At 40.7% G+C, this 20,758-nt stretch overlaps 3 protein-coding genes across 6 annotated transcripts in view; 2 read left to right on the forward strand and 1 right to left on the reverse strand.

The window, feature by feature from the left end:
- LOC137179497 (E3 SUMO-protein ligase ZBED1-like) overlaps positions 1 to 4,087 on the reverse strand; it is a 22,252-nt gene extending 18,165 nt beyond the window's left edge. Inside the window, exons 1-3 of one of the 2 annotated variants that reach the window (XM_067584202.1) lie at positions 3,984 to 4,087; positions 3,135 to 3,258; positions 2,201 to 2,705 (exon numbers count right to left, since the gene is read on the reverse strand). In XM_067584202.1, coding sequence (XP_067440303.1) covers positions 2,201 to 2,705; positions 3,135 to 3,149 — 520 coding nt within the window. In that variant the 5' untranslated portion in view covers positions 3,150 to 3,258; positions 3,984 to 4,087. Of the gene's footprint in view, positions 1 to 4; positions 579 to 2,200; positions 2,706 to 3,134; positions 3,259 to 3,983 lie in introns of those variants that run through there. The other variant, XM_067584203.1, reaches the window with a different exon arrangement.
- LOC137179501 (nocturnin-like) lies at positions 2,483 to 19,376 on the forward strand. 3 transcript variants are annotated; one of them, XM_067584221.1, is made up of 6 exons: positions 2,483 to 2,504; positions 8,477 to 8,743; positions 17,317 to 17,441; positions 17,566 to 17,740; positions 17,991 to 18,322; positions 18,406 to 19,376. In XM_067584221.1, the coding sequence occupies exons 3-6, from the start codon at positions 17,325 to 17,327 to the stop codon at positions 18,925 to 18,927; spliced, it is 1,146 nt and encodes a 381-aa protein (XP_067440322.1). In that variant the 5' UTR covers positions 2,483 to 2,504; positions 8,477 to 8,743; positions 17,317 to 17,324; the 3' UTR covers positions 18,928 to 19,376. The 3 variants fall into 3 exon arrangements, with proteins under 3 accessions (XP_067440322.1, XP_067440320.1, XP_067440319.1); XM_067584219.1 differs by lacking the exon at positions 2,483 to 2,504 and adding an exon at positions 3,829 to 4,010; XM_067584218.1 differs by lacking the exons at positions 2,483 to 2,504; positions 8,477 to 8,743 and adding an exon at positions 14,871 to 15,149.
- ccdc175 (coiled-coil domain containing 175) lies at positions 4,414 to 6,630 on the forward strand. The gene has a single exon (XM_067586018.1). It carries the CDS (start codon positions 4,414 to 4,416, stop codon positions 6,628 to 6,630), a length of 2,217 nt encoding a protein of 738 aa, XP_067442119.1.
- Positions 19,377 to 20,758: the final 1,382 nt, after the last annotated feature.

A 20,758-nucleotide genomic window follows, 5' to 3' on the forward strand; every position in this document is an offset into this window, starting at 1 on the left:
TCACCTTGAGCCTCAAACAAAGCTCCAGGGGTCGTGGAGGAAGCGGTCTCGAAAAAATCAGCACGGTGTCGACGTCTCAGATGACTTCTTAAATTCGTGGTGTTTCCACCTTTTGCAAGCACAATTTTTCGGCACAAACGACAAATGGCCTCGCCAGAGTTCAGTGGTTGTCCCTTTTCATCCGCTTTCAGGCCGAAATACATCCACACGATAGACTTGCTTCTCGGTTTACTGACGAGATCCATGTTTGTGTGGCCCTTTTTCTGCCTTTCTGCAGGCTGGCTGTCCGCGGGCAGCAGCCTTCCTGCAAGACTTGGGATGCATAGAGAGGACACCGCGTGGAAAATAACACAGATCTCTATGATGCAGAGTTTTTTATATGTACCACGGTGAAATGTTGATGATGAGAGCGTGCTGTGTGGAAAAAACATGAGACACATATTACCGTCATGATCAGCGCAGAAGTGTCAACTTTATGCTTTTAGGATAGCAAAATGTTCACGTTTTGTATTCCAAATCGTTTCATATGCCAATGCTTAAGTTGTGACAAAAAGTACAACGACTCTCAATGGCTTTCATTATAAAACACATTGGACTATAGGTGTTTAAATTTGTGTGCACCTTCTATCCGTTCTGTTTCTATGCAGACTACGTCTTTATATGTGGACCAACGACAACACGCTGCGACCGGCAGGGTTGCCAGGTCCTGATGTCAATAGATCAACCTACACAAGCCTCAAGCCCAAATATTATTAAAATTCCGCTCAAATGTCTGTAAGACACTAAGATTTATTATATATCAGTATTTTTGCTCTTAATTCAATTGTTATTTTATATTCTTGACATTTGGAGAGATTCGGGTTATATGGATGTTTCATTTAATGTATTGTAAGATTTATTGGCATTATTATATTGTGTCATTTTGTATTTTTCCAATCTTTCCAATCCTTTTTTCTGACTTGTGACGCGTATGCTTTGGGTTAGTTCGAGGTGCTCATCAATCAAACTAATAGTACTCTGGCTTCATGATTGAGGCAGCTCCAGTGTATATATTTGGCAGTGTTGTGATACTTCCCATATACCTGATGAAGGTCAGACGGACAGAAACGTGATTTAATAAATAGTCCAGCAGTAAGTGAGCCAGTGTGCAGGAGTTCTTCTCATTATTTTCAAGTTGCACTTACCTCCGACGCACCTGTCATATATTCAGGTCTGCAGAGATTTTTTTTCAAAAAGGATTTAAATACTTAAAATTATATATTTGAAATTATTTATAGTTAACTTTCCTTTTTGTTGATTGCAAAGTGTATAGAATACTTTTTAAACTTTTTAACAGATCCTTGCCAGTAGCTTAAATAATATTTTACTCTGCAAACCTTGATGTTGTCCATTTTCTCTTTCTGTTGCCAGATCATTTCTTCTTATAGTTTCATTGATTGGTTCTGTCAAATGAGGGGGAAAAGCTATTAAAATGACCCAATTAAATAAATGTAAATCCAAGGCTGGATTACCAAGCACTTAAACCAGACAACTGCCCAGCATCCCAGAACCTCAGGGGCCCCACAGGTCCCAGACTAACTGTGTGGTAATTAGTTATTGATGATTTGATTAATGACTCATTTGTTTGAGAATGTGTAACGTGAAGGACTTAAAAGATAAATCATGTTGTTTTGCTGAGGCCCACCTGTCAAAAGTTTCTTTTAGAATCTTTATTATTTTAGTTAGATATTTTCCTTACATGATGCATAGTCTTAAATAAATATATGTCTAATCAACTGACACACAGCAGACCTGAGACATGGATATTTAAGAATATTTGCCCTTGTTGGCTTTTGGGGGAAATTTAATGAAGCTGTGTCAGACTGCATGTGTACTTAGAGGCAACATAGTACATATATAAAAGAAAAGGGAGAGTGAGGACATAATGTTAAAGCGTTGTGATAGACATTTCCCACCTAGAAAGAGAAGTTCCAGCTGTTTATGTGGCATTATATTCATTCGGCAGACATTTTTGTCCAGAGCAATTAACAAGAGGTAGATGTCATCAAAATTACATAAGTGCATCCCTCAAAAAAAGAGCAAACAAACAAACCAAAATAAAACAAGTAAAGGCTTGTTCAGTGCTACAGTGAATCTGTGAAATCTTCAAGTCTGGCAACACAGGGGTTAAGATACCCCTTTACTTTTCTGGCTGTCCTACCTGCCATCGTAGATGGTACTGGTGGCACATCCTTGGGCATCTCTGACACTGCTCTGTCAGCTGCTTCCTCCTCCACAAAACAAGACTTGATTGTTGTATCTGTCTTGTTCAACACAGGAAACAGCTCTGAAGCATCAGGGATATCTGTCCCCTCGCTGACAAGACTGTCAGCCATCCTCTTCAGGGCCCCTCCCACTCCATCCGGGGTACCCTTGCCATGGCTTACCTCTAAGAAGATCCACTGAGGGCTACCTAGAGGTGTGGTGAGGTGCTTTAGGGCTTCTTTCCTGGACTTGACCCTGTGGTAAGTCTCCCTCCACTTTTTGCGTCTTCTGCACTTTTCCTTCTTGCTAATGTTATTGACTGTTTTCTTCCTGCCTGATGCTATGTCCTCCCTGTATTTCTGCTGCTCCTTCTTTAAGTATCTCTCTCTCCTTTCTGGGTTGGCATCGTGTCGAGCGCGATAGCGCCGCTGCTTCTCTGCAGCACTTAATTGACTGGCTCCCTGTAAGTAATGTGTTCACATTGTAAAACTGAAAACACCTACAGTAATTCCAACTGTAAAACTTAAAATCAAGAGAACAGAGTTATAATTAATCAATATATACATATACACCATATACACATTTAAAATGGCAATTCTATTCAAACTTCTCACTCCTGTTACTCTTATTCAATCCTGTTACCATTCATACAAGTAACAATACTGAAAGTAACAGGACTGAGGTTTAAGCATAGCATTAGAAAATACATAAATGCATGATGCTGATAGCATGAGAATATTTAGCACCTTCAAGTGGTTTACCAAACCTATCTTAAAAAAACCTAACATCTAACAAATAATTTAGGTAACAGGACTGTATGTTGAGATTGACATTCCCAGTCGCACTTACAATATGATCAAAAATACAGGAAACCGGGTGAGAAAACTTACTTTTGGTCTTCCCATGGCTTTCAGGAGACTCAAATGATGCTACTTCCTGTTGATCATGTGACTTGTGGAGTGACTCAAATTTTTAGAGGGGGAAAGTGTCAGGGTAACAGGACTGAGTGAAAACCTGGGGACACGAGTAAAATTTGTATTTTAACTAACACATTGTGGATTTCTGATGAGAAAATGCATTTTATGTCTAAATTGGAGATAGAGTCACACAATAATATTAAAAAAAGATTTCTGAAGGATTCTTATCATTATATTTCATGGTGAAATGTAGTGATAGAGAGTGGGGGCAGACTAAAATTCTATTTTTTTCACTGTTCTAGGTGGTTTTTATTAAGGTTTTACATGATGTATCTTCAATTTGCAATTAGAACAAAGTGAAGGAGACACTTTGCTTGGTAATATAATGTTTTATACAGATACGTTTCATGCATATTTATGCATGTAATTTCTTGGGGACGGAAAATGCACTGATTCAGCAGAATGGCCGGCATATTTAAGAATATTTGGATTTATTGGCTTTCGGGGGCAATTTAATGAAGCTGTGTCAAACTGCAAGAGGTAGATGTTTTCAAAAACTACATAAGTACATCCCTCAAAAAAAGAGAGATGAAAAAAACAAGTAAAGGCTTGTTCAGTGCTACTGCTTTGAGTAGTAGTACTTCCTCTCTGGAAATGAGCGGAAACCCATTTCTCTTCTTGTGAAATTTTCAAATCTGGCAACTCAGGGGCTCGGATACCCCTTTACTTAACTGGCTCGCCCACCTGGTGTGTCTGTCTGACTTGCGTTTTCAGCCCTCACACACACACACATCTTGTAGAGCGGAGGTTGACCCTACGCACCTTCTCAAGAGCTGCCACAGTTTCCAGGTAAGCAGCACAGCGGTTGTTGAGCTTCCAGCAGCTAGCGTCAATATTTATCTGGACAGAAGTGACAACAGGGTGTTTACGTTTCTACATGCTCGTTCACGCTTGAAGTACGCAGGTCACCCGACTTGTCTGTTTATCTAAGCTTCTGTTTATTTTAGTTTCTTGGGGTTAGTTACAACCATAATGACACCATTTGTTTGACGGTTAGCCACTGCTAACAACGTTATGGCGTCACGGACTCGCCGTAGCATGCTGTTTCCTTCATGTTGGGGCATTAGTTACCGTGGCGACCACACTCACAAGTTATCAGCGGCGGAAACTTAACTGAAGTCAACACTGCGGACACACCTTCGAGCACAAGACACGCAGACCTGAAACAAAACGCACACAGTCGGGTAAAAAAATGGCTTCTTGCCTTGTCCCCGAGTTCCCGGCCGTTATGGTCGCTCTGGAGCGTTTAAAGGAGCTGGATAAGCAACTGAAAGACGAGGGAGTACCATTCTCACCTGAAGCCAGCCTCCACCTGACTGAGATAACTGCTGCCATCACTGAGCTGGAGGCGGACAGACGCGCTGCTCATGAACATTTAGAAGTGGAGACCATTGAAAACAGTAAGCTAAGACACCAAATCAACAACATAAGAGAACGAATGAGCCAGGATATAATGGCTGATGTCGCAGCAGCTCGGGCATCTAATGCTGAGGAGATAGAGCAGCTGCGCAAAGACCTCAACACAGTCTCTCAGCTGCAAGAAACCACTGTGAAGAGGCAGGAAGCACTCATGAGCCAAAATGAAGCACTACGCCCAGAGCGAGACCAGGTGAAGGCAGAGCACGAGGACGTCATTGCTGCTCTGAATGATCAAATCACACTAAAGTATAGCTTGCAGATGCAGCTGGGTCACACACAGGAGCAGATAGAGGGGCTGAAGTCGTGCATCGCTGCTGTGGAACAGGACAAAATAACACTGCAGCAGAATATGGTGCTGGAGAGAGAGGCCTTCGCTGTGAAAAAAGACAACCTGTCCGGAGATGTGGACCTGGTTGAGGAGAAAATTAAGCAGCAGAAGCAAGTGATCAGGAGGAGCAGGAGGGATTTGGACAGAGTTAATGACAAGAAACAAGAAACCCATGACCACCTGGGCGAGCTCACAATTCACATGGCCAAGCTGGAGAGCAGTATGCAAAGACTGACAGCGTCTCGGTGCCAGTTTGAGAAACAGCTGGAAGGGGAGACCCAGAGGCATCATGAACTGAGGAAACAGAGGGAAACGCTGAAGAAGGAGCTCTATGAGTTAGGGGAAGCCTTCAGCGCTGCCGTCCAGCGTCTTAAAGATGAAATCGCAGCAGTGGAGGGTAAGATAGAGGAGGGCAGAGCATCGAGAATCCTCTGTCAAGACTCCCTGGCCAAAATCTATGAGATATTCAAGCTCCAGCACGACGAAGAGAACGAAGTTAGGGCCGAGCATTCACATGTCTTACAGCAGCTGGAGCGGTCCAAGTTGCAGCTGGAGGAGCGCATTGCCTCCATAGTCAAACACAGCAAGGAGATCAAAGAGATGGACAAGCAGATCGGAGAACTTTTGGAGGCGGATGTGATCCATAAGCGCATCTTTGAGAGGAATCAGGAGGAGTTGTGTGTTAACGTGAATGTAGAGAAGAAGAACATCAGCCAGTTGGAGGAGGAGAAGAGGCGGCTAAGTCAGCTCTTGGAGGAGACGAAGAGGGCGCATCAGGAACATGTGGCGAAAATGACCTCTGACATCAGCAGCACCAGGAGGAGGTACGAGGAGCTGCGACAAGAGGAGGCCAGACTCCTGCAGCGTCAGCCCATGAGCGCCGACGCCGACTTGCTGATGAGTCACATGACCCGGTCTGAGGTAGAGTACAGACAGTTAGAGACCACACACCACCAGGAAATGCAGCAGTGCGCCGCAGAGACAGAGAGCATCATGAGGAGCAACGAGGAGAAGCAGAGGGAGGGGGAGGAGAAAGAGGCGATGCTGAAGGAGGTGGAAGCCAAGTGTAACGAGGAGCAATCCAGGCACCAGAGCCTGAAAACACGCACTTCCGAGCTGAGGAGGAGGAAGAATGATCTAGCGCTGTCGATTCAGGGGCTGACGGAGAAAACCAGCTCTCTGCTTCAGCCCAGAGAGGAAATGAAGGCTGAGCTGGAGGAGCTGCGAGCAGGATATATGGGCTTGCTTGACAAACAGGCCTCAGAGCTGAGATCTGTGGAGCTGAGCATCTACGACAACAGCGTGAAACTGGAGCAGGTCAGCATGGAGAACAGCAGGCTGCATCTCTGTATCAGACAGATGACAGAAGATGTCACCAGAGCCAGAGAGAACAAAGACAGATACTGGCAGGAGATCCACCAGTTCAACAAGGACACGCAGGCCTTACTGGAGAGTTTGCAGGAAGCCTGGAGAGAGGATGTGTTGTTAACTCAGGACAGTCAGAGCAGGGATGGCGCTCTGTTGGTGTCCATGAGCAGCCTGTTGAACCATCTGAAGACCAGGAGACGCCAGTTAGGACACGTCGGCACCCTCCTGCACCAACAAATGTTAGACTTTAGCAAACGACTAGGAGATAAAACAACTGTAGAACAGCACAGTTGAGTTGATAAAAGCAGCTCTGGTTCTACATCGCAAAGAGTTAAATGTCTGCTGTACATACCTGTGTACATGTAAGACTTTAATTTGTAATGAAAACCTTGAATAAAGTTCACAGAAACGAGATGATTTTGTTATTTTGCAGAGCAGGCTCATACACATAAAAATCTTCACTAAAAAAGCACCCAGACTGGGATATATTCACTCACTTTATTGGTGACATAGTAATGGTGTAACACACAACATGGTGGATGCCATACTGTGCTTTTAATATAATACTATAGAGAGCAGTGGTTCACAAGCTGGAGGTGGGCCGTCATGATCAGGGAGAAATATATGGACACAGTTAATCAGTGTTATTAGATGCACTTGTGCTTTTCCTGTTAAACAAGTGTGTTCTGATGGAAATGTTTACAGTTTTCAAAGGGAAACATGATGGCACAAGTCATGAAAATGCTGCTGTAGCCTTTGTCTTGTTCTGGTCAATTTCAGGCATACATTTTTAATATAGTATATTTTTAAGATGGCAATATGTTTAAAAATTGGAAATACAATCATACTTCATATTATACGACTGTCATTTTTAATTTTCCTTATCAATATCATTATTTTCCCATTTAATTTTTTAAGTCTTTGCTCAGTTTGTTTTGTAGTTTTGACATAAACACATTATAGTTGATGGCAGTAATTGAGTTGACTAGCAATAGGTATTTGTCAGCTTTTTTTTTTAGGCATATTTGCCTTTATTGGATAGTGAAGTGTCAGACAAGAAACAAGGTGAGAGAGATGGACCTGACACGTAACAAGGGTCCCCGGCCAGAACTGAACCAGGAACGCTGCAGCCATGTGGCATGCACAGCATGAGGTCATTAGTGCCTCCTGTGTGTCAGCTTTAACCAGCTTCAGATAGTGTACGTTAAGTGTAGGATAGTCACTGAGTGAAGACCATTCATACAATATTTATGTTGTGGTTCTCTCCTCCATCGTACTCAACTGATAGCATTGCTAACCACTTTCAAAGGATAACTCTCATTTTCTATGTAGTGTCAAATAAAATCAAACATTAGAAAAATATGATATTATTTTTATTTATATAAAGGCTATATATATATATATATGTGTGTGTGTGTGTGTGTATAGCACAATTGCTTTTAGTTAGAGAAATACAGCAAACAATTGGAAGTATAAAATGTATGAAGTGAGATCAGCAGAGGACTCATCTGAATGTTAAGACTTTAATTTTGTTTCCTCTTGTGAGAGATGTACCTCCATATTCTTGTGAAATTTCTTGAAACTACTTTTTAGCAGCTATTCCTCTCAACACACTTCACTAAAATAACCCAAACTTGTGGACTTTTTCCTCCTCTTTGACAGCATTATGTAGTATACAGAACATCGTCATCATCATCTTTTCTTTCCTTTATACTGGACTGAAAAACAAAACATCTAACTTCTCTTCTAGACAGTTGCTTTCAATAAGGATCATTTTATGATAATCATTTTAGTGTTTAAGTTCAATCAATAGGTTATTTCACCACCTTTTATACAACTACCTCACTTGTTTTCTTGCTCCTTATATTATTGGTATAATTGACTACACAGTAATTCCACCAATTTCACATAATTGTTAGAGATGACTCTCAGAATCTTTTGCTCTATTTAAAATGTATTTGTTTAGTGATTAATTTATTAATCTCAAGTATAGAACTATGAATTATTACACAAAAAATGTTAAAATTATAGTAAAATCCAAAACATGAAAAAGTTTTTTGTGACATCCATCCATTTTATTTCCAGTGTCCATGTTAATTTTTACTTTGATTGAACCTAGTGAATTATCTTCTCTTCTCAGACTCTTTGCAGTTTGGTGATGAAAGACACTTGTGGCTCCTACCAGCAGATGGCAGAAGTGACCAGGTTTCTCTCTGCTGTGACCTTGCCCTGCAGCTAGAGGGTCAAACAACCTCCCACTGTTACGTCCCTCAGAGCAAAAACACACAGACACATGCACACTTTCTGTGTCACTCACTAGCACAGAGAGGACAACACACAGGCTTAATAAGACAGCAGCCGCACAAGTGCAAGTGAAGGAAATCAGCAGTTTATTCCAGTAAAAGAGGTAAGTCTTCAGATAAGCATGAAGTAAACTTTGCTCTCAACTCCTTTGTGCCATGTCATCTGGAAGCTGCAGTATGTATAGCTTTATAGTACAGTCAGACTGTAGCACACTATGTGTATATATGAAACATTTTCTTTCTTGAATGACTGTATCTGTCTGTAGGTCGTCTATATCAGTGTTATGTGTGTGTGTGTGTGTGTGACTGATGCCAAAACACAACTCTTATTCCTCTGATATTTTGTATCACAAACAGTTCTTCATCAGTGCATTTTGTATTTATGTAAAAACCTTTTTTATTGTCACATGTTATCTTAAGTTGAAAGACAAATGCTGCTGTTAAGTTGAAAAAATCTTCCAAAGTCTTTAAAAATGATGTAATGTTTTATATTTCTCACTTTCAGCTGAGATCAGAGCTGCTTTTCTTCAGTTCTGAAAAGCTGAAAAGTTTCATTTAGTCATGAACAGTACTACTCCACCTGTAAAAACAGCTGTATCATGTCTACTGTAGCTCTGCAGGAACTTTGTCACGTCTGGGAAAACAACCCAGATGATGTCATCAGGGTTATCTTGGATTCAGCTCAAAGATACATTCATAACAATTAAGAAGTTTCATCAGTGATATCTTTTCATTTTCAATTCCCAGCAGCTTGTTAAAGTCATATTTGAAGCTGTTGAGTGCAATGATCAGCTGCTCCTCCATTCAGTTTGAAGTCCTCTTCAGTCTTTCAGTAGTGATGGGCAGTGCCAGCATGTTTTTGGTGGGTTCAGTTCACAGTGAATGAATCCTGTTGCTTCCTCAGTGTTTGTGTCTGTATGGGCGTGGGAGTGAAATTCAGGATATCTCGGCCAAGGCTGTAGTGATTTTGACCATTCTTTTCTTTAATCTAGTCCTCGCAACTCCTACAACTACACTGTAGTACCTCCTTAATAAAACCTCACCACTAAAGAGAGGGTGCTACAAATTAAATATCAGGTGCCTGTTTGTTAATTGTATCCAGAACTTCAAACACTGAGGTCCTACTAACTTTTCATATTTCCAAACAGGCCAAAAGCTTCTCTGAATATGTGGTTAGCAGATAATGTTTTTACATCTTCAGGTGTCAGAACAGTCAAAGTCAGTCAGGAAGATATTCTTCTCTTGTAAACATCTGCAGGAGTGTTATGTTAATCTCCCATGCTGATGTTCGGGGTGACTGTGTGGATATTAAAGGATATCACTTTGGGAGTGATAGTAGTTTCATATCCTGTGATTTTTATCTTAAGTTGTGTGTCAATGCTTCTGTACACATTTGGAACACACAGTACACTAGTTTCTTACTACTTTGACATTGGACTGGACATGTAGAGAACTGTCTGTAACAGTGAGATAAGTGCTTTTTTTTATCTCTGAAAGGCTAACAGCCTACAACAGACTACATGGAGTATGTAATAAGAGACATCAGTACAGTGAGAATAGGCAGAGAGGAGGGTCATGTTTCTGTTTGTTCACAACCAAAAACAAAACTGCCACCATCTCCTACCGGTGTGATGCGTGTGAATCGACTCCTTTATGTTGCTTGCGTTCACTCAGCTTTGCAGCGGAGGAGGTTTCTAAAAGGTCAGAGAGTAAAGTAGCAATTTAAAACCACAAACTAGATAACATACTGAACATGATGACTTTATGACTTCAGGGTCGTAGTACATAATTTTGAAAGTGCTGTGTTTTGTAGTTAAAATGTCTCAGTCTTGATCTACAGTGGTTTATTTACAGGTGAAACAGTCACTTAGAAAATAAATGTATTTTTTATTATAACCTTTTATTGAAACAATGACTTTTCAGGCTGTTCAAGCAGTACCTGAGTACACCAATATATTAATAATTACGTATAACTGCATGATTTTTTTTTAAAAAAAATTTAAATGCCAAAAAAATAATAAATAGATGTCAGATTGTGATTGCGGCTGTATACAGTAATGGAAGATCACAAATAGACAACAACCATCACAGTGAAATAGTTTCAGCTGCTGTGAAAGACACGACGCACACATGCAGAAAAACACACCCACATATTGTAATGTAATGAGGCAGCTGCCCTTCAATGTGGAAATGTCAATATGACACTAAAGGATACAGTAACATGCTCTCTCTCTCTCTTCCTCTCTCTCTCTCTCCCTCTCCCTCTCTCCCCCTCTCGCTCTCTCTCTCTCGCACACACATACACACACACAGCCTTTCTCTCTTTCTCTCTCTCACTCTCATCTCATGCACGCAATCACTCCACAACAGTAAATTATTCTGCCTGGAGCCACAAGAGGGTTTTCTACATCAGTGGTTCCAGACACTTTTGGCCTGCGACCCCTTAAAATAAAGCAAAGCCTACCTGGGACCCCTCGTCACATGTTGCATTATCTACCAGTTAAGTTATCGATTATTGTTTTGATTCATGGCTTAATCGTTGTCCACAGAATGTCAGAAAATAGTGAAAAATATCTGATTTAGTTCCCTACAGTCCAAGGTTACATCTTCAAATGTCTGGTTGTGTCTGACTAACAGTCCAAAATAAGATATTCAGATTATCATCATGTTCCACAAAGTAAAAATGACACAAAAAAAAAGACTAAAATGATTATTCAGTTATCAAAATAGATGCTGATTAATCGACTAAGCTTGCAGCTCTAGAAATAGGACTTATTTTATTTTATTAACTTTTAGAGGCTTGAGGAGGTAAAACACAGTAATCCACAAGAAATAGCGCAAAAGCTTGACAAAAAAATCACAATTTTGTGTGTCCAAAATGTTGGGTTTTTACTGCATCCTATCCAGTCCTGTCATCTCGTGACTTCTTTGATTAATCCAGCATAATTAATGAATGCTCAGTCAGCCTGTTTGGACATCAGTTGCTTGTGGTTCTTGTGGAGAATTTTTTTTTTCCCAGTCTAGTCTATCTGCTGCTTTAAAAAAACAACCTCTCTGCTCTAGAAATCATGTATTTCAGTATCATGTTGATGTCGTGACTTTGTGGAAAATGTGCAGGGAGCTTGCAGTCTTGAGTCTACAGACATGAGTCATCCCTCACGAGTCAGAAGAGCTCTCAGTTCTTTACCGAGGCTCTGTGTGCTCATCTGTGTGTTGACACACTGACGTCAAAGCAACACAGTGGCAAATGAAAACATCCAAACTCCATTCAGCCGGATTAAGGTGTAGAGTCAGAGAGGAATTATATGGCTTTGTCTCTGCTCATGAAACATAAGAATTATTTTGATCACGGAGAAAACATAGGTGCAGGACTTTGTCTTGTTGGGAGTCATAAGGGAACAGGTGGATGTTTCTCAGAGATTATTGCAGAACACTGATAAGAGAAGAAAAAAAACACTGCTTGCTGCCGTTTCCATATTTTCTTTCAACATAAACAAGGATCCATGTTAATTGTTAACGTGTCTTGTGTGTTTTTGTCACAGGAAAGATGATAGTTTACAACTGAGCTCGCAGACAACAACCTGAGAAGGAGCAATGAGAGTAGATTATACTGTATGTAACAAGATGATTAACAAGATAGGAAAGAAGAAACATTTATAAATAATCTACACAAAATTACATTTACTTTTTTAGATTTTCCTTTAATTTTTTTTTTTTTTCAAGGTGAAAAGATAAAAAGGTTGGTGAGCACTGCCTGAAAATGCCCCTTTTTCATAGTTTCCACATGTCTATAATTAGTGCAAGGTTTCCCCAGGAAACTGCTTAGTCAAGGTGTTACGCCAATCAGGTCTTGATGCATCTCTTCTCTTGATCAGTTTAGTTATTAGATGACAGCCTATATAGAAGCAACACTCATTAAATGTGTTGTATTTGCTGTGTGAATTGGGACATCTGCTTATGTCCCTAAAGTCAAGTGAATAAGTTTTTGTTTTAGGCCGCTATAAAACTCTGTGGGGGAAACCTGTAGAGAGCAGTCCAGCCAATGACGTTGTCATGTTTAGCCTTAAGAGGTAAAGAGTCTTGTGTTTCATGAGAGGTAAAATGTAAAGAAAATAGAAAATACTTGTGTGAAAGTATTGCATCTCACAGCCCTTCAGATCTATTTTGCAAACCTTTAGGAGGCTTCTTACCCAAAGGTTTGGAACAGTTGCTCCATACTGGTGTTACAGAGTCTAAAGGAGCAAATTTGATTCCAGACCAGATTATTGCTAAATTTAGATTTAAAGCTATAATATGTAACTATTCTGCACTAAATTGTCTACAAACAACTAGACCAAAGTTGTATATTTTGTTGAGTTGTGTACTTATATTATCCCAAATGTTTCCAACAATTTTCAAACCCAGAGAAATCAGTCATTTTAATCAAGGTAACAGTCCATTTTATTTGGTTTCCTGTCAATGGTGTCATACCCCCTCTACCAAAGAGTATACATTGGTGTTGTGGCTGTTTGCCAGACACTGTCATAAATTGACTTTTATTCAGTTTTAAGCCACATGTTTACAATAAACTTTTTAGATCTTGGTCATTTTTAACTGTATCTTTTAACTGGATGAAGGATTTTAGTCACTAGATGTCTGGATCTGAAGTTATCAGAGAAACAACCTGAGCAAATGTTGGTAGCAGCTTGGCTAGAAGCCCCTCTTGGATGTTCTCTGTCTGCCAAACAGCGTCAGAGAAACACTGATTTATAAAATGAAACAGCTTTATTCAGTGTTTCACTGGGTTTGTTTGTTTTGGAGAGCATGAGGCCTCTGCAGATAATTTGGCTCCTGGTAAAAACATCCTGAACGATAAAGTAATCCTTTTAACAATGAAGACACCAACTCCCATGCTACTTCACAACGTCATCACACTCCATCTTTTGTTAATATTTTGATTGAGAGACCCCTAGCAGCAGAAATTACATGTGCGTTTAAAGTTTGGAAAGGTACAATATGCTGTGTGGAAAAATATTAAACACTGAAGTAACATTAGTGACGATAAACACGCAAACTGAGGAAGTTATTGCAAAACATGCACACACACAGTTGTGTTCTAATTTTAACATCAACTCAGAAGACTGCCTGGTTATCCATATATATAGTATGTGACTTTATTCATGTAATTTAAAGTTGCTATTATTAATATTTTAACAATAACAATGGATCAAATTAGCATGTGTGATGTGAAAAGATTTACTCATAGTGAAAAACCCACAAATAAATATCACCTGACATGGAGCATTTTAGCGTCTTTCAGCTCATTGTTTTGGTGTTACGGTTTTTGTCCACTTCCATTGACATTTCCAGGTACAGCTGGCTGCTGTTTTCAGAGAAAAAGCTCTAAAACCCCACTGTACACTTCCTCCCCAGCACCAAACAGCAGACAGACAAAGTTAGCGATTAGTTAAGCTAGCTGGTGGCAAACTGAATAACTAGCAAGATAAAAAACTCACAAAGAGCTAAAAGGAGACTGAATACTGAATGCTAATGTTGTTCTGTGTCTGTTAAATATGCTAATAAGCAAGTGTTTGCAAAGAAGTACACCAAACAACTTTATAAAGTGATAATATGTCATACAATTTACATGGCAAACAATTAATTGTCAGTGAACAAATTTGATTCCAGCTTAGATTATGGGTAAATTTAGATTTTTAAAGTTTGGAGAGATACAATACGCTTTGTGGGGAAAATATTAAACACTGAAGTAACATTAGTGACGATAAATTGAAAACACTGTGACCTGGGAGCAGTTACAACACACAAACTGAGGAAGTTATTATTGCTAAACATGCACCCACACACACACAGAGCACAGTTGTGCATTCATGCAATCATTGTGGTGCAGCAGTGGATATTATATAACCATTAAAAGACTGTCATGGAAATGTACTTATTCCAATACTGAATCCTGATATTTTTGAGTGTGTGTTTGCGAGGAGTCCATGTTACTGTTTTTGCTTGCATGTTTGAGCTGAGGTGAGGATGTGAACAACCTTCAGATAAAGTCAGTATAAAGAATCTTTCAATGATAATATTAATAATAAAATATTAATAATATTGTGTGTCACACATTCAGCTTGTGTGTGACTGTGAGATTGTAGCAGTTTGAACAGCGCAGTGTTTCTCTCTCCTTCACCAGCACATGACCTGTAATACTCCATATGGCCTGATGACGTCTATACTTCCTAATCTCTCTCTCTCTCTCTCTCTCTCTCTGTCTCTCTCTCTGTCTCGCCGAGGCTTTAAAGGTAGCAGTGAGCGATGAGAAGTCAGATTTCTGCGCTCACACACAGACAACACATCTATCACTGTCTCCCGTTGCAGTGAAAACACTTTCAGTTTATCCAGGAATCGTTCAGCCGACAGTAACATACAATATCTGTCAGTGTAACATTTACAAGGAGGCATTACAGAGAATTTACTTGAGTACAGAGTGGGCGTAGCTGTGGACAGTGATGGAGACTATGGGTAAGAAGCAGCTATTCTTTATTATTCTGCAGATGACGTTATATTTTGGTGTTTAGTATCTACTGTATTTACATGATTAGTGTCATTTTGTTTAAATGCATAACAACAAAGATCAGAGATGGACGATGTTGAGATGCCTGTGAGGTTCTGTATACATAATGATGAGGGTGTGGCTTTAGATGCTGAAATCAGTCTGGCTGGTGCAGGCATGTATTTGGATAAACATGGACACGTATTATTAACACTAGTGTCTGAGAGAGTTAAAGGGTCTGTTTAGTATTATTCAGTTTTATACGTGGGAAGAGGTGGCATTTGTTGTGGCCTGTTATTTCACACACATTCACTCAGAACTGGATGGATCCTAAACATGAAGCAGTCAAACCTTATCTGATCTCTCCTTTTATAGTCATAGTTGTGGTGTAGAGGAGTTGGGGAGAGAAATAAGTCACCAGAATTTGTTGGACAGAACAGAGGTCAGTCTCAGAAAAAAATGTTGTGCATATTAACATGCACAACATGTTTGTTTTAGATTTGAAGAGCTGAAATTATTGAAACAAACTGTGACGTACCATTTTAGAGAATTGTGTTTTACTTTGTTTGGAAAATGGCTAATCGAGCTGGAACGTAATTGGTGGAGATACGTCAGCTTTTAGAAAATTAAAGCACAAATCTGAACAAGATAACATGCTGCTGTAAATGCAGTGTTATAAATAACATGATTTATGATCAAAATTGTTGTTTATTGTCTGCAATATCTGAAATTGAACAGGTCTGGCATCTTTTGGCAGGTCAACAACCCATCAGTATGACCCACTTTGGTTTCACCCTGTGCAGTTCAAAGTCCTCACAAACAGCCACCATGTTAAATACTCATGTGCCTTCAAGTAAACTAGAGGAACAGATGGTGTGTGTGTGTGTGTGTGTGTGTGTGTGAGATTCATACCCTGTAGACCAGTGGTGTTTGTGTGTGTGTGTGTGTGTGTGTGTGTGTGTGTGTGTGTGTGCATGTGCACACGTGACTGCTTACTATCAAGCGGGTGTGACCTTTGCAAACCTAAACCTACAATTTAAAATTGACAGTCGCCTCCCTTTGGTTCTGTTCTAATTTAAGCATCAACTCAGAAGACTGCCTGGTTATCCACATATATATAATATGTGAGTTTATTCTTGTAATTTAAAGCTGCTATTATCAATATTTTTATATTAATGAATCAAATTAGCATGTGTAATGCGAAAAGATTTACTCATAGTGACAAACCCACAAAGAAATATCATCTGACATGGAGCATTTTAGCATCTTTCAGCTCATTGTTTTGGTGTTACGGTTTTGATTCACTTTCATCAACGTTGTTTCCAGGTACAGCTGGCTGCTGTTTTCAGAGAAAAAGCTCTAAAACCCCACTGTACACTTCCTCCCCAGCACCAAACAGCAGACGTGTGGAAGTTAGCGATTTAAGCTAGTTGGTGGCAAACTGAACAACTAGCAAGATAAAAACTCGCACAGAGCTAATAGGAGACTGAATACTGAATGTTTATGTTGTTCTGTGTCTTTTAAATGTGCTAATAAGCAATTGTATGATTGCTGTATGATAAAGAAGTACGCCAAACTTTATAAAGGGATAATATGCCAGACAATTAACATTGCAAACAATTAATTGTCAGCTCATTACTTTGATGCTTCCAAAAATAGTCACAACCTAACACTGACTTTTAACAGTTCAGTCTTAGGGTTGCATTCATTTTACATAGTTGTGAGTTAACAGAGGTTGTTGAAGGAGGACAAAAGACATGCTGAGCTGCACTCATACTGTCACATGAATCAGAAACACTTAGTGATCAGGTGAATTAAAATAGGATTTATGTGTCACGGTTACACTGCTCCACATGACTTGACAGCTAAGATGGTTTAGCCTGTAAGAGGTGATCAAACCGAGGCTAGCAATCTGAGCTCAAGGTCAACAAACACGGTTAAACATCTGAGGATGTGGGTCAGGAATTGGATTTGTATATAGCGCCACCTGCTCATCATAGGTATTCTTTGCTAGAAATGTAAAGATGTGTTTGACATTTAAAATCTGCATCACAGATGCTTCATGGTTTTTTTTCTCCCTCTTCAACCCTCGCTTCATTCTCCATCTTCATCTCACCATGTGCTTCTTCTATCCAGTGTATCCAATGGGTGGAGGGGCCACCAGGCTGTACAGCGCCCTGACCCAGACCCCCAGCAGCAGCAGCAGCCATCCTCTCCCTCTCCCTCCGTCAGACAAAAACCTGGATCCAGATTTCTGCCAGGTAACTCCTTCTCTTCTGTTGAATGCTTTTTTTTTTTTGCTTTTTTTTAAAAAAGTGAAACAGGAAATATAAAAATATGCCCTCTGAGGTGAAATAAATGTCAAGTCTCATCTCTGGTTTGTAGGAGCAGAAGGGGTCCTCTGTGTGTCCCCCTGATCCAGACGAACTGCTTCGCCAATGCGAGGAGGCCCTCAGGGACCGACCACCCCGCTTCCATAGGAAGTTCATTCACCCCTCTGATGGAGACGGCACCTCCGGCAGCCCCATCAGGGTGATGCAGTGGAACATACTGGCTCAAGGTAACAGACAGTTGATCTAATGCCTCATCACGCTGGATTGTAGGCTCTAATATCTCTAGTGACAGAGTTTAACATCATAAATAAAGTTTATTTTGGATGTGGCAGATCCAATGAGTTATGATGATATAAGTGGCTTTCAAATTGTGTGCCAGTCCCTATTCTTTTCAAGGAGATATTTTATCCTGATCGAAACACTTGCTAATGTAAACTATAGTATAGAAGTCTGATCTCCTTCTGTCTCCTCCTTCAGCTCTAGGAGAGGGACTCGACAGTTTTGTCCAGTGTCCCCTGGAGGCCCTCAGCTGGTCCCGAAGGAAGTACCTCATCTTAGAGGAGATCCTCACGTACCGACCTCATATCCTGTGTCTGCAGGAAGTCGACCACTACTACGACACCTTCCAGCCAGTTCTGGCAGGCCTGGGTTACAGCAGCAACTTCTGCCCTAAGCCCTGGTCACCGTGCCTTGATGTGGAGGGCAACAACGGCCCCGACGGCTGTGCGCTGTTCTTTGATCAATCGCGCTTCGAGTTCCTGGACAGTGTCAATATACGGCTCTCTGCCATGAGGATTCCAACCAATCAGGTGGGTAGAACCTATTAAAACCACACTTGCACATATGAAAAGCTGCTCATAAGCACCTCTGACATGCTGCTCTTTTGCCTCAGGTTGCCGTGGTGACGATGCTACGATGTCGAAGCACAGGGAGATGTGTGTGCGTGGCTGTGACCCACCTAAAGGCTCGTTCCGGCTGGGAGTGGCTCCGCAGCACCCAGGGCTCTGACCTCCTGCGTCATCTCCAGAACCTGGTCCACAAACACACCGGCGGGCCCGCGGGTGCCCCCAGCTCTGACATTCCTCTGCTGATATGTGGCGATTTCAATGCAGTCCCAACTGAGGAGGTGTACCGGTGTTTCATCACGTCACCTCTGAGTTTGGACTCAGCTTATAAGAAACTCAGCCAAGACGGTTTGACGGAGCCGGAGTACACGACATGGAAGATTCGCCCTACAGGGGAATGCTGTACCACTCTGGACTACATCTGGTACAGTCAGGACATGCTGAGAGTGGACGCAGTTTTGGACATGCCCACTGAGGAGCAGATCGGGCCGAACAGGCTCCCGTCCTTTAGCTATCCGTCTGACCATCTCTCACTGGTTTGTGACTTCAGCTTCAAGGTAAAGGAATGAAAAGGAAGTGATGAACGAGCACACAGGAAGGGACGACGCTGTGAAGAGTCATGGCTGGCTTCACTTCACAATTATGCGTGTGGTGAGACCCCACGTGTGAGTGAAACGATGAAAAAGATGAGGACAGGAGGCCGAGAAAACCAATGTGGGAAGTTAGCTATTGTGACTTATGATGCTAAAGTTGCATTATAACACTGCAACAATGTTGTCTACCTCCCCGAACTTTAACACTGTGCTAATGTGTTTCCTGCACCAGGTTACTGTCTTGTACCTTCATCTGTACTCTGATGGGACACCTGCACATTGAATCTGATGAATTAGATTGAAACTTGTTTATCAGTAAAAAATAATCCTAACCTCAAACTGTCATTGATTGAAACTGTAGTAAATGTTGTGTTTCATACTGCCAATGTACTACAGACTGACTGGGAATAAACTGTTTTTGTGGGTATAGTATCCTGTAAATTTACTATTTTTACTCTCTGACTACGCTCGCCTTGGTTTGCTAATTACTTGGTGGTTTGGGAACTGGAGGGTTGGTCCAGCCAAATTATACACACACACACATACACACACACACACACACAAACACACACAAAAATCCAGTTTTCTTATTTACATCTAGTGAGGTGTAGCCATGTGGATAGTTTTTGCTTCTTTATTTGTGCAGGTTTTCAGAGATCTGTCTCGAGTTTTCTGCCTTCATTCCAAACCCAGTGGAGGTGAATGTAATTGTGTTTGTGATGCTCACAGCAATGAAAATTTACATCTAAAAAATGTAACAGCAGTGTGAACAAACAGCGGAGAAATATAAACAGAAATATTCCCTATAAAAACTGCTGACATTCTGAAAAGACACCTTGATGTTGAATTTTCCTAATGAAGTTTTTCAAACGTTTAGAGTAAAACAAATTTCCATTCTCCTTCATTTTATTAGGGTAGAGGCAGATGAATAAAACCAAACTACCTGCATGTCTAGATACCGGGAAACAATTTTATTTAATTTGGGTGAACAGCTCCTTTAAAGGAAACTCGCTCATAAGTAAATATAATGTCATACCTACAGTATGCACTTCTGTCAGGAGTTACACTGCAAACTCCAGTATCTTTCAGGTAAAGCTGACTGTCACACTGACAGCTGAAATATTAGTTTCAGATCTCAATATAATGATACTGTTGTCTAGACATCAGTAAAACAATGACATCTGCATCAGCTGCAACAACAAACATGCGGCAACCGTCTGCCAGTTAGTTGCATGTTATGCAACCATCTTTATTTGTCATGTTTCCGACAGAGATTACCAAATTGCTTCATGTTAAGTGTGCAGGCACTCGTGAGCAGGTGTGTTACACTAGACATACCAAGAGGAGCTGCATGATCTTCGGCAGATGAAGACTTTCCTATATCCAGGTACTACAGTCCATAAACATCAGAGCACTCCAACACAACACACTCCCACATAAGTGCTGCTTATGTTCCTGTTTTAATTTATAAGCTGTTGTGACATCGGTCTGTCGAAACTACGGCATGTTACACTGATGTTGTTGAGTAAGTAGATCAGTAAATTGTTAGATCTCGGTACTTCACTCTTGTAGTTAAACCATGATTTGAGTGATGAAATTAACCTCACATTTTTATCACATTTTGGGTTTTCTGATCCTTCCTCTGTTCTGTTCTCTCGTGTTGATTTCATCCCTTGTTGCATCTCTCATCCTCTTCCTGACCTTGACCTGACCGACAAAGGGCACACAGTTTTTCTGTGGATAATATCCATCTTAGATTTTAGAATTGTTGAACCATGTAGCAGACAGTGAGGCATCTGACAACCAG

The sequence above is a fragment of the Thunnus thynnus genome, chromosome 3, assembly GCF_963924715.1.
Source record: "Thunnus thynnus chromosome 3, fThuThy2.1, whole genome shotgun sequence".
In the NCBI taxonomy this organism is placed as follows: domain Eukaryota; kingdom Metazoa; phylum Chordata; class Actinopteri; order Scombriformes; family Scombridae; genus Thunnus; species Thunnus thynnus.

Bases quoted from the DNA above. Each gene is read 5' to 3' on its own strand.
- ccdc175 (XM_067586018.1), top strand. From the start codon at position 4,414: ATGGCTTCTTGCCTTGTCCCCGAGTTCCCGGCCGTTATGGTCGCTCTG.
- LOC137179501 (XM_067584218.1), top strand. The intron at 17,442-17,565 runs GTAACTCCTTCT...TCTGGTTTGTAG, and splicing joins TGGATCCAGATTTCTGCCAG to GAGCAGAAGGGGTCCTCTGT. The intron at 17,741-17,990 runs GTAACAGACAGT...CTCCTCCTTCAG, and splicing joins GTGGAACATACTGGCTCAAG to CTCTAGGAGAGGGACTCGAC.